Source organism: Rhinoderma darwinii, chromosome 4 (genome assembly GCF_050947455.1).
Source record: "Rhinoderma darwinii isolate aRhiDar2 chromosome 4, aRhiDar2.hap1, whole genome shotgun sequence".
NCBI classification, from domain to species: domain Eukaryota; kingdom Metazoa; phylum Chordata; class Amphibia; order Anura; family Rhinodermatidae; genus Rhinoderma; species Rhinoderma darwinii.
Genome location: NC_134690.1, coordinates 358,780,674 through 358,794,498, shown reverse-complemented (window position 1 = coordinate 358,794,498; position 13,825 = coordinate 358,780,674). Strand labels below are relative to the sequence as shown.

General features: G+C 39.8%; 1 protein-coding gene across 2 annotated transcripts in view; it reads left to right on the top strand.

Moving 5' to 3' along the window:
- The window catches only part of USP34 (ubiquitin specific peptidase 34), a 133,917-nt gene that overhangs the window by 77,729 nt on the left and 42,363 nt on the right, over positions 1–13,825 (top strand). For both annotated transcript variants that reach the window (XM_075863007.1, XM_075863006.1), the window contains 9 exons: positions 1,339–1,502; positions 1,793–1,858; positions 3,076–3,222; positions 3,312–3,368; positions 3,986–4,063; positions 4,915–5,009; positions 5,597–5,769; positions 7,489–7,642; positions 12,676–12,754. In XM_075863007.1, the coding sequence (XP_075719122.1) occupies positions 1,339–1,502; positions 1,793–1,858; positions 3,076–3,222; positions 3,312–3,368; positions 3,986–4,063; positions 4,915–5,009; positions 5,597–5,769; positions 7,489–7,642; positions 12,676–12,754 (1,013 nt within the window). The remainder of the gene's footprint in view (positions 1–1,338; positions 1,503–1,792; positions 1,859–3,075; positions 3,223–3,311; positions 3,369–3,985; positions 4,064–4,914; positions 5,010–5,596; positions 5,770–7,488; positions 7,643–12,675; positions 12,755–13,825) is intronic.

The window sequence follows — 13,825 nt, the reverse complement described above, 5'->3', positions numbered from 1 at the left end:
ACCACACGCATTTTTAGCCGCGTTTTCTTAGTTTTTTTTTTTTGTGTTTTTTTTTTTTTAGCTATCTCCAACAGAAAGATGGAATAACCGCGAGAGTTTTTGCCCAAAAACGCGTCAAAACAACGTGTGAAATTGTGGCAAAAAAAACGCGTCAAACGCTTTTATTTCTGTCTCCCATTGATTTCAATGGGGTTTTTGAGGCGGAAAACGTCTCAAGATAGGGCATGTCGCTTCTTTTTACCGCAAGCGTTTTTGTTACTTGCGGTAAAGAAACGCCCCCACCTCCCGTTGAAATCAATGGGAGTCCATTTCGGACGGTTTCCGCGACAAAAAGCTCAGTGTGAACAGGGCCTTAGTCTCTAGCTGAACTACTTATTTTATGGGGAATACATGTACTTACTACCTCCCGCTGCATCCGTTCAGTCATATCCAAAGCATACTATGTAAAAGTGTTCTGGAAATGGCTGAACTAATGTTCTGTTTCTAGCTACCGGGGATAGTTCCATTGCTGCTATAGTATCATAAAGAGGAGCTGAGATTGTAGCTTGACAATATTGGTGAATAATAATAAAAAAAAAAAGTGCTCAGAAGAGTAGAAAGGAAAGATGACTTTATTCACTTATTCATTGTACAAGGAGGTCAATTGTCATTTAAAAAGTTATCAAAGACATTTTTGTCATATCCACACAGATCAACCACCTATCTTCTTATGTGCGTATCTCTCTCCATTCATCCGTGGTAGGAATTCACAGAGCATGCTTGCTCGGCTGTCTCCCTAGCTCCCTTACAAATCACCGTAGAGAGTCGCACGTCCACCTCTGCATTCGTTCTCTGGGACCTGCACCTATCACGAGAACGACCCCCCCCGACGCGGTGGCACATTAACAAGGTGGCCAGGAATAGAAGCATAGAAGTAAATTAGAGTTAAGAAAGCAGCATATCACAGTGAGCTACGCTGTTTCCATTACTTGGGATTTGTGGAAACAGCCGAGCTCGATAAGCAGTGTTTGCGGACCTCCCCTAGAAGTGAATGAAAGTTACAGAAACCGCAAAACTCTCTGTGGTACGTTATTTCCATAACTGCCATTCGCTTCTATGGCAGTTACGGAAACGGCATAGCTCAGCGAGCTTCGCTATTTCCGTACTCCCTGCCATCTAGCCACTGTGCCACCGCTGGGATGCGGCAGCTATCATCCGCCTCGCCAGCCAGCGTCGTTTGCTGGATTAATAACTATGGTTGGAACTGTTTGAATTCTATCCTGAAATATAAGTTTCTATGATTCCTGTCATACTTTTGTTCCTTTTTCAAAATGTTGTACCATACGTTTTGGACCACAGCTTCCCACGCGCCTTACAAATGGGACTACTGGCCCCATGATGACGTCAGAGCGGAGTGCAGGTTTGTTGGACTGACAAATCTTGGAGCCACTTGTTATTTGGCATCTACTATACAGCAGCTGTACATGATCCCCGAGGCGAGGCAAGCCATCTTTACTGCTAAGGTATATTAATTAATTGTATACTCTACATTTATATTCTTCTGGTTAGTTGAGGGTCAGCCGTAAAGGCAGGATTTTACGACACACGGCTGCCTTTAATAAAATTGAGATTGCCACAGATGTAGTAGTAATTTCCCCCAACCCTTTCAGCGTTACAATATTTTCCACTATAGGATGCTTTTTAAAGGGGAAGATATAAAGATTGACATCTTCAACATTGGGAATCATTTTCTATGTAGAAAAGTTGAAATAATTAAATAGTGTTCTCGTTTTGTGTTTTTGTTTTTTTACAGTATTTAGATGATATTAAACATAAGACTACCTTGCTGGAACTTCAGAAAATGTTTACTTATTTAATGGTAAGTGGCTTTTGAGTTTTGATAAATCTGCCCTATTATGTATTGTGACTGTCTATACACCCTAACCATGGCAAAACCACATGTAATGACCCTAGAGAACTTGCGAAGCTGCTAAAACCTTTATAAAAACAGTGTATCAATGATGTCGCTGTCTGTGTCAACCTTTGGAGAGATTCAGGGAAAATGAAATTAGAAACAGCCAATGCTAAAGCAGCAGGAGTTCCCAAGGGTCTCTACATGTTGTGATTTTTTGCAGCCTCTTCTTAATATTGCGCCAAAGCCACAGAGTTTTGCCGAGATGTCGTAAAAATCGATGCAACTATTTTTTTTTGGACCGCAACGTGTGAATAGACCCAATAGGTGTTCTAAATTCCTGCCGCTGCTGGAGTTTTGCCAAAACGATGACATGTGAATAGACTAATGGTTTCCCACCTGATCAGGGTACAAAACCGCCAGCTATTTGGGGCAGCCTTTAGTCTAATCCTTAATTGGTACAGCCGAATATAAGAAACTTTAAAATCTTATTAGAGAAAAATGCATCACACCTGCCCATAGTCTATAAATAGGGGAGGAGCGAACAGGAGCAGAGAGAGAGGGAGGTAGAAAGAGACAGACGTTGCTGCAGCATCTAGTAAGAATTCTGTATGTCCCCAGTGCTGAGTTCTCAGCTACACTGCTACGCAGCTTTCTGAATTTGTAATTCCTGTAGGTGCTGGCTTATTAGTAGATTACTCTGTTCGGTTATATTCACACATTGCAGCGGTTTGCACCAAAAACACAATTCAACCGCAATATGTCAATACACCCTTACTGAACTCTCCTAATATTTTAAGGGTTTTCAAGATTCTATTGCGATCATCCAATGAAAACTTTCAAGAGAACAATTTTTGTCCGATTAGTAGGTTAAGGGTTTTTCCCATAATTAGAAAAAAAAAGGATCTGCTCCCTCCCCAAAAACTGCGCCACCTCTGTCCATGGGCTGTATCTGGTATTGCCATTCAATTCCATTCACTTGACTAGGGATTTGCTGCAATACCAGACACAGCCCAAAAACAGACGTGGCGCTGTTTCTGGAAAAAAGTAGAACCTTTTTTTCTAAAACTGGACAGCCCCTTTAATATCCTTCTCAATTTGCCCTTTTCTGGTCCCTTTGGAGCAGGTGGAACAATTAAAATCATTCTCGAAGACTATAATACGATCACATTTAACTATTACAGGAGAGTGAATGTAAAGCTTATAACCCCAGACCCTTCTGCAAGACATATACCATGGACAAACAGCCACTGAACACAGGAGAGCAGAAAGACATGACCGAGTTCTTCACAGACCTCATTACTAAGATTGAAGAAATGTCTCCTGAATTGGTAAGTCTTGCTTGCCTATCGTCTATTGTATTTTTTATAAGCATTGTGTAAATTTTGTTTTTCTTTTTTTCCCCCCACACAATCGACAGAAGAACACAGTCAAAAGTTTATTTGGAGGCGTAATTACCAATAACGTTGTGTCTTTGGTAAGTTATCTTGGATTGTGTTGGATGATAAAGGTTGTGTGCTTTGTGAAAATGCAGTGATCTCATTTAAAGGTTAACTAAACAATCAACAATCTTCTGACATGTCAGAAGTTTTGATTGGTCGGGGTCCGAGCACGGAGACCCCCACCAATCGCAAAAACGCAAAAGGCGGAGAAGCGCTCGTGTGAGCGCTCTTCCGCTTTGTTTCTGTTCGGCTTTTTCCGGAAATCAATGTATCGGCGTATTGGCTCAATAGAAAGTCTATGAGCCCGTACACTGCTATATCGGCTTTCCGAGAAAAGCCGAACAAAAACGAAGTGGCTCACTCGAGCTCCTTGGCCACTTCGTTTTAGCGATTTGGTGGGGGGGGGGAATCTCAGTGCTCGGACCCCCACCAATCAAAACTTCTGACATGTCACTATGACATGTCAGAAGTTTGAACGTTTAGTTACCCTTTAGGAATGTAACCATTTTTTATCACCTAGAGATGTGTCCTTTTAATATCCTCTATATTGGTGCACAGCAAAGTGATTTGGTTTATCGCAAATTTGCTTTGTCTCTTTTGGAATGTGTATTCCTTTTATGTGGTTATTTATTTTTCCTCTTTTTTACTGCAGGATTGTGAACATGTAAGCCAGACAGCTGAAGAATTCTACACGGTCAGATGTCAGGTAGCTGATATGAAAAACATCTATGTGAGTAGAACTGCATTTCACATACAGATAGAAAATTGTAACAATAGTTTCTGTACTTTTTATTACCAGTGTTCAATTGAAGCTCCACAAAACCAGCATGTGTGAAAAGATCCTTACTCCGCTTTCGTTATTTTAATAGTATGAATGATAAGTACAACTGTTTGGCTGTGACATGTAAACCCAGCCTGAGTGTGTTCTTTGTCGGAAACTGTCTCAAAATGACGCAGTCCATATTCATTCTGATTGCGATGTGTTAACACATCCTAAAAGGTGCTTAGTGACAAAAAGAACAGTGTAGAGCTCAGCTGTGTTGTCTCACCCACCGTCCAATTGATACGCAGAATCTTTAGTGTCTTAAAGAGATATTCCCATCCTATAATGTTATGGGCTTATTGCTGGGATCTGCCATTACATTGTAATTGGTAGCGATCCTATCTCTCGGACTCCTGCCAGTTTGGGTTCAAAAGGACCAAGGTCCCTTCAGTTTTTATTTTCTGCAATGTGAATGGGAGCTATAAACGTTTGATGCACAGTGACTAAATGGAAGCACTGCTGATGAAAGGATCACACAGATACATTATTTGCTACCAGAGAGCTGTGATACACTTAAAGGGAAGGTTCACCTTGCAATCTGCACCTTTCTCCAATGCATGGAAATATAAAGATGCCTCATTTTGTCTTTAGCTTGTTACATATATGTTAACCATGTTAACATATAGTTCTTCATAGGAGCTGTAGACTAAAATGATAGATTTTTAACTGAGCCTTTTTGTAAAGTTTATTCATTCACTATTATTATTAGTCCTACCGATTCTTTTCCGTTTGGTTAAATATATCTATCTCGTCCCCAGGAATCATTGGATGAAGTTACTATAAAAGACACATTGGAAGGTGACAATATGTACACCTGTTCCCAATGTGGAAAGAAGGTTCGAGCAGAGAAAAGGTTAGTCCTTCCTTACTGCTTTATGATCATGTTTTTTTTGTACGTGTACTAATACATAGTATGGGCCTTAGCCATGGACAAAAAAATGTCAGAGCTGCTCATAGCAAGTAATCAGATTGCAGCTTTCACTCTTCCCAGAATAGTTTTGAATATGAACGACTCAATCTGACTGGTTGCTATGGGCAACAATTACACGCTGATTTTTAATTTTTTTTATTCATGAGGCTCGTTCTGCTTTTGGGCAGCTATGGGTCGCTAGTTTTCACTGCCTGGAGAGGACCGTGCCTCTACCTCTTGTATCTCTTCTCTCTTATGTTTCACTCCTGGTTTTGGCTCACAAATACTGAAGCAAAATATTGAGCTGAATACTGCTGTCTGACTGAGGCCTTTTCTATTTGTGTACCAAGCTTTACACTTTCATTTTATTTTTTACATTTTTTTTTTCTCCCCTGGTTATTATTTTGTGTCTTGTTCATATCTAATTTGCCATCCACAGACCCACATCCAACATTTCTAGATCTTCAGATGTTTCTTTACAATATTTTTAGAGCGGTGTTTGCTGATTTATTGTGTGCTGTTCATTCCAGAGCTTGTTTTAAGAAGTTGCCGAGGATATTGAGCTTCAATACAATGCGGTACACTTTTAACATGGTCACCATGATGAAGGAAAAGGTGAACACTCATTTCTCTTTCCCTTTGCGACTGGACATGACGCCCTACACAGAGGATTTTTTAATGGGAAAAAACGATCGAATAGAAGGTAATTTATGACAAATGAGTTTTGCGTTTTTATTTCAATAAGTATCCTGTTCTGGCAGCTCCTTGTTTACCAGCTCAATTTGCTTTCCATATGACTAAATTAATTTTGCTTTGTGGTTAGTAGTTACAGATTGTTCTAAAACCTCCTACTTCATCTCTGGGGTCATTCGTGCAACCTCCGTTTCGAATGATACATTTGTTTGGTTTTCTGACCAAAGCTAAAACTTCTAAAATCAGAAAGTTCTGTCTTCTATTTTTATGTTCATATATTTTAAAGAGGTATTGCCATCTCCGTTATTTATGGTATATCCACAACATACTCCATTAATATCTGATAGATGTGGTACCTTCATCTATGTGAAGAACAGGGACCCCAGTTGCACGGCTCTCTATAGATAAGAATGCCCCTTTAATCATTGTATATTTGAGAAGTATGTAACTTTCCATTTTACTCTGCGTTTTCATTTCTCATCATTTTCGAGATCTGAGAATTATTTTTCTGTTTACATCCTAAGGCTGGAAACCAGTACAGACTTAACTAGTTGCCGACACAGGACGAGAATGCTCGTTCTTAGCGGCGGGTGCTTGGCGCATTAGGACATGCATTCTCGTTCTGTGTGACAGCTAGTGCCCACGCGCGATCAGGAGCGTAGCAATGGCTGTAATACACAGCCGCAGCCCCGCTCTAGCGATGGAGAGAAGAGAAACTTCTTCTGTCCGCCGTTAACCCCTTGAATGCCGCGATCAAAACTGGTCATGTCATTCAAAGTGAATAGGAGCAGGGGGGGACTACCCTTTTGATCGCATCACAGGAAATGCCTGTGAAGCGATCAAGGCCCATAACTTGTATGGCCAGACAGCCTAGGGTCCATTGAAGGACCCCAGGGCTGTCTGACCATATTTCCTGTTGATAGGGTGTACTGAGGTATGCCCTAACAACTGCCTGTGTACAATCAGTACACCGGCTAATGTACTGGCATATGGATATTAGTACATTAGTTTAAAAATCCCTCTATGGGATTAAAAAAAACAAAAGTAAAATTAATTTAAAAAAAATGAATGTTAAATAAATACACATTTTTTACAATGAATAAACTTTTTAAAATAAGTCCCAAAACATTAAACAATATCGGCACATATTTGATATCACCACGACCGTAACAACCTGTACAAGAAATGTATAACATTATTTATGATTTATCGGTGTATGGTATAAAGAATTTAAAAAATAAAAAAAAACTGCAGCGTTTTCCTGCATCTTCGCTAAAATAAAAATCTATGTAAATTAAACGATCATGCATTTGTACCAAAAAATGGTACCTACAAAAAGTACAACTCGTCCCGTAAAAAACAGTCTCGTACAACTAGGTCGTACAAAAAATAAAGTTATGAGCGCCGGGATGCAAAATGGGAAATATTAAAAAATTGTTCTGTCCTCAAGGCCAAAATTGGCTGTGTCCTTAAGGGGTTAAAGTGAGTGTGTCCTCAGAAAATGTCCTATTGTTTAAATCCCGTTAAACATATTTTGTAAGAACTTTTGGTGTTTTTGTTATGTTTTTCTCTCCCATTTTCAATGTCAGAAAATCCCCTTGCCTTGTCTCAGCTTTTCTACACACTGCAGCAATTGTAAAAAAAATAAATGTATACGTGTATTGTCCGTGTGAAACGGTTTCCAACTTCCATATTTGATATCCTTATGTGTATTGCGTTAACATTTAAGGTTTAAAGGAAGATGGAGAAGATCTAAAGGAGACTGAGAGCTACGAGTACGATTTAATCGGTGTCACTGTTCATACTGGTACAGCTGATGGTGGTCATTACTACAGCTTCATTAGAGACATTGTGAACCCACATGCTTACAAAAATAATAAGTGGTAAGTTGTCGCTCCTGCAGCACAGACTTTATTCACATTGATTGTATTCTGTAACCCAGGCCGGGACAAAATCTAGTAGCCAGCAAGAAAATGGGCTGGTACCGGGCGGATCTACTGCATTATTATTGAAGTAGTATATTAGGAGCCGCTGCAGGTCCTTTTTCGGAAGATAACTTGAAAAATGTGCAAATAAATTTGCATGTATTAAACTCATTTCACTCGCATTGTACTTCGTTGTGGATTGTGCAAGTAGAGTTCCCACCATAAACCGTGCCAAAAGAATGCCCCCTGCTCCAGCAGAGTCCCCCCCCCCCAATAAATAAGTGTCAGCAGTGTGCACACCTTATTACATAGTGCTGGAAGTGGGACCCGCATCTATCTGACATTTATGACATATCCTGTGGATACGTCATAAATGTCCCTGATGTGAAAACCCCCTTAAAGTAGGGATTCTCAATCTTTTTATACTTTGGCTTCACCCACCAGAACATAGTGATGCCTGAGCCTCACCATTAGTCGTAGTCTGCCAATTTTTTTAATTTATTTTTGAAACCTCAATATATTTTACAATTTGTCTCCTGAATCCAGTAGAACATTAAAATAAGCTCAACATGAGTCTGTTATTTTGCTAATTCAGAGATTGGTGTAACCATAGAATGTCCTGTTCAGCTTCTAATCACATCTGTAAAAATTGCCCCTAACCAACAATTGCAGAGGGGCGCCTCACCAGTAAAACCTGCCTCACCGTTTAAGAAGCTTTGACTTAAAGACTACATGTGCACCGGATGCCTGCTATGATTTGTCTAACCATGATGTAACCTTCTATAGGCTGCAAGTTATAAGGTAGTCCGTCTGATGAATTCTAAAAAAAAAAAAAAATTGTTAATTTTGTGCTGTCATATTTTCTCCTTCTTAGACTCAGGAAGTTAGCAGCTTAAAGGGGTTGTCCCAAGATTAACATTTATCACCTATCCATAGGTGATAAATGTATGATCACTGGAACCTCCACTGATCCCTAGAATCGGAGTCCTGAATACCAGTTCCTCCTCACTTCGCGATCGTAGTGAGGAGTAGTTTGAATGGAACGGAGGAAGACCATGCACCCTGCCGCTCCATTCAAAGTTTGAGATGGGGAGCTGATGGGGACGGACAGGGGCTGCCAAATACAGAGCTTGGCTGGTTTGGTCAGCCCCATAGACATTGAATAGAGTGTCAGGGCACATGCTCTTCCTCCGCACTATTCATACTCCTCACTGTGGAGGGTGCAGTGAGGAGATACTGGGGGAAGGGGGGGGCGGTTCGGGACCCTTGTTCTAGTGATAGTTAAAGAGGCTCTGTCACCAGATTTTGCAGCCCCTATCTGCTATTGCAGCAGATAGGCGCTGCAATGTAGATTACAGTAACGTTTTTATTTTTAAAAAACGAGCATTTTTGGCCAAGTTATGACCATTTTCGTATTTATGCAAATGAGGCTTGCAAAAGTACAACTGGGCGTGTTGAAAAGTAAAAGTACAACTGGGCGTGTATTATGTGCGTACATCGGGGTGTGTTTACTACTTTTACTAGCTGGGCGTTGTGTATAGAAGTGTCATCCACTTCTCTTCACAACGCCCAGCTTCTGGCAGTGCAGCACTGTGACGTCACTCACAGGTCCTGCATCGTGTCGGCACCAGAGGCTACACTTGATTCTGCAGCAGCATCAGCATTTGCAGGTAAGTAGCTACATCGACTTACCTGCAAACGCCGATGCTGCTGCAGAATCATCTGTAGCCTCTGGTGCCGACACGATGCAGGACCTGTGAGTGACGTCACAGTGCTGCACTGCCAGAAGCTGGGCGTTCTGAAGAGAAGTGGATGACACTTCTATACACAACGCCCAGCTAGTAATAGTAGTAAACACGCCCCGATGTACGCACATAATACACGCCCAGTTGTACTTTTACTTTTCAACACGCCCAGTTGTACTTTTGCAAGCCTCATTTGCATAAATACGAAAATGGTCATAACTTGGCCAAAAATGCTCGTTTTAAAAAAAGAAAAATGTTACTGTAATCTACATTGCAGCGCCTATCTGCTGTAATAGCAGATAGGGGCTGCAAAATCTGGAGACAGAGCCTCTTTAAGCTTCCCAGGCATTGGGCCCCCCGCGGTCAAATATGTAAATATGGGATAAATGTTAGTATTATGAGAACACCTGTACGCAGCAGGGTTTGCCGAGATTCAATGACGTACAAGATGAATATCTAATATTTTTATTCCATGATGCAGCAGCACTTAATGTTACAATTTTACATGGCATAAATTACTTACTATACTTGGGCACAAGAGATAGAGAGGCGAGGTATAATAGTGTAAGGACATAACTAAATGAGGTCTCCATGTTGTGGCAGGTGGGCTGACACAATTTGTCTCACCTGACAGTTAAAGTATAGTAAATATATTAGTAATGCAATTCCAAATGATTAAAATATTAAAGAGGCTCTGTCAGCAGTTTATAAGTGCCCGATCTCCTACCTAATCTGATATTCGCTGTAATGTAGATAAGAACAGTTTTTTTTTGTTTTTTTTTTAAAGCCAGGAGCCGATGTCTTTTCATTCTCCCGACACTCCGGTAGTTTTAATGTGGGACTAAGTGACTGCACAGCGTGATCTCGTGAGATCACGCTGTGCTGAGGGTACAGCTGAACATGAATGAAGAGAAGTGTATGACGCGGATTGGTCAGCGTCATACACTTCTCTTTACAACGCCCACTTGGTCAAAAGTAAAAAAACGCCCAATTGGGCATTTAGAAGAAATTAGCATAAAACAAACAATAGTCATAACTCCGTCAAAAATAAAAGTTTTAGAAAAAAAACAAAAAACGGATCTACATTACAGCGACTATCTGATTAGGTCGGAGATAAGGCACTTATAAACTGCTGACAGAGCCTCTTTAAGTATGTGCATATATCTTGGCACCCGCAGAGTTGTGCTACATCTTTGTGTTTTTGTTTGCGTACGCATTGCACTCACTGCAGATTTGCACCTGACCATTTATTTCACTTTGTTAGAAGGTGCGGGCTACGTTTTTGTTTTTTTCTTATACATTTTTTTCTTCCATTAGGATAGTCTGGGCATATGGAGGGTTTGGTTATCATTATTTGTACTGCTACTACTGACGCCATTACAGCTGCAATAGAGACCTTGCAAACATAAAAAATAAGTGCTATGTTACAATATATATATATATATGTGTGTAACAAATAATATGTCCTGTGAGTAACTGTCGGAATAAATTGAGGGTATACATGTGAGAAATTGCCACTTTAAATTCCATGCTGTTTCTCCTGTTCAGATGGCAGAAGTTTTCAGCTTAGTCAGTGTAACACTTTATTGGGAAATAATTTGGTTAGTCAAGGCCACAGTAATAAGGGTGGTAGTAGTAAGATTATTTACATGCAAGATGTGATTAGACAAAACTGTTAACCCAGCATGCCTCGAAGGTGCTTTTAGTAGATTGCTGTACTTGGCGTTCATTATAACAGTCATTTAAGGTTTGTTTTCATTTTCAACAAATTAATTTAAAGGGAATCTGTCGCCAATGAAGAGCCCTAAACTACGGTAATCCATAAATAGCTTGAGATGCTGATTCTGAATCTACAATATTTCTATTCACACGCATTCTCCCACTGTAAGCCCGCAAACGGGCCGAGTGCTGCATGCTGATGACTAGTCGAAGTAGTGCTCTTCATTATATGGCCGAGCTTAGTAGTCAGCTCTATGCATCAGCATGCAGCGTGTAGACCTTTTCGGGCTTACGGAGGGGGGAACGCAAGTGAGTAGAAAGATAAAAATTGCATATTCTGTATGGGTGTCTTTTTAGCTATTTATTGATTTGCTGTAGTTTAGGATGGTTTTCGGAGTCGACAGCCTCTTTAACCAAACACTGTGCTACAGCTTTTTAACATACATTGTACTGAAATGTATTCCTGAAACACAGATCTCACTGATCACAGGTATAGGGGCGAGATATCTGTTCACTCGTTTATGTATATGTATAAAGTGTGTTCACAAAGCATGTTTACACCATGCTCCATGTACTCAGCTATTTGTATGTATGAGTTAAATGGACTCTAACTTTTCAAGCAACTTAAGCTGATCTAATAGCATGCCTGATATATATCAACTGTAATTTACTTACTGTTAAAATGTAGTTGTTTTAGCCATTCAAATTCTGTGTGAAGTTACTGCCAGTAGTTGTTTCCCTTCCTGTAATCTGCTGTCCACCTCCCGTTGTCAAGCAAAGTCCGTCCCTGGTTACAGCGGAAAGGAGACAGACTGCAGAATGTGGGGGTTTGTCTCTCCACTGCCTGCCCATAGAAGTCTATGGAGAGGGAAGGGAGGAGGAGGGAGCAGAGAGAGAAAGGGAGTCAGCAATACATACGCTGCATGTAAGTCTATGGAGGGGTGCGCATGGGGAGGAAGCAAGAGCAGAGTAAGAAAGAATGAGAATTTATGGTAAGAGTTCCATGTCATCCCAGTGCTGGATTCTCAGCTACATTATTCATTACTATTTAGAATTAAAGAAAGCCTGCAGAGGGGAAATCTGCTAAATGATGCAGAATACAAGCCATATAATGGTCAGAAATACAACCTTAAAACACGTTTAGTTTTTAGATAAATGAGCATGCTTTCCTGAGGCAGCTCCATCGATGAGCTTATTGTGGTGGAGGGTCTGACTACAATACTGCAGGGGAAATGTAGCATTAGGAGTGAGGTCAATGTGTGAATGTTATATAGTACATGGTCAGGTCCTCAAGAGCAAGAACACAATTTTTAATGGCTCTCTACTGGGACAAATAGAATTGGTCCTGAGTGGACAGCTCATTTAAAGCTATAGTACCGCATCCCACCTTCAATTCACTTCTAAAAGCAAGGGGCAGTGAAAGAGTTGATCAGCAGTCCAAAACTAATCTACATGACATAACATTCCACCTAAAAAAAAAATCCTTCTCATAAATGAGGTGTCTCATTTTTCTTTTCTTCACCCTAGGTATCTTTTTAATGATGCTGAAGTGAAGCCCTTTGATTCAGCTCAGCTTGCTTCAGAATGTTTTGGTGGGGAAATGACAGTAAGTTAATCTGTTGACAGTTCAACAACCACAAAGTTCCCATTAATGTGTGGGCTATCTTCCCTTACAACAGCGATAATAATAGAATTATGTTTGAGGCTCCGTGCATTACAATGCAACTTTTCTTCAGTTTCTCTTCCAATTTTCTGATCTGCACGTTTTCAATAACGTTTGTAAGGACCATTAAACGGGTTACACAAGATTGTATCACTATTTATTGGTATTGATCACAAGAACTGTGCTGTGACTTCATCTTGAAAAACTTCATGGATTTAACGTTCTTTCTATAGTATAAGGTAGATGGATCTCCTGAACAAAGGTAACAAGCAAAGGCAATAAAAGGGCAATACTGTATGTATTTTGGGCAGTTCTCTTTTAAATTAAAATTTTAGATTAATTTCTAATTAAAAAAAATGTTGTTTTGCCCTGCTATTAAGTATATAAAGGGTGGAAAATCCTCCTTGTTCCCTTCAAATTTTCTTTTTTTTTCTCTGCAGGGCTCTGACAGGATTCTATGGATTTGTTCACACTTTAAAGACTGTGTACACCTTTTGAAAATGTATTTTGTTTTTTTTTTAAGCAATATTTTATGTGATTTGAAACCACTATTTTAAATTTATTTTTAAAAAATGTTTTTACTTTAAGATACATCAATGTATTCTGTATACTTAGAAGCTGTATTGTTCTGTCAAATCTGATGAACTAAGATGTGATCATTGTTAGCTGAATTCTGTGTGTCAGACACACACAGGACCAGCTTTCAGTCGAGGTCTCCGCTCCGCAGAATTGACAGAATCTGCTTGGATGGAACGATACAGCGTCTATGTATACAGGATACAAAGGAGCTGTATCTTAGAGTAAAACATTTTTTTCTTTTTTTTTTGGGGAAAAGTAAATTTAAAAGTTGTTGGGAATCACACAAAACATTGATTTATTAAAAATATGTTGGCTGTGTACACAGTTTTTAATGTTATTTTCTGTTGCTTTTTCATGGTCAGAAGATTTTTTTTTTTTCTCCCTGCACTTAATAAAAAATAACTTTCCTTTAATTCAAGGTTACATAAGCATTTA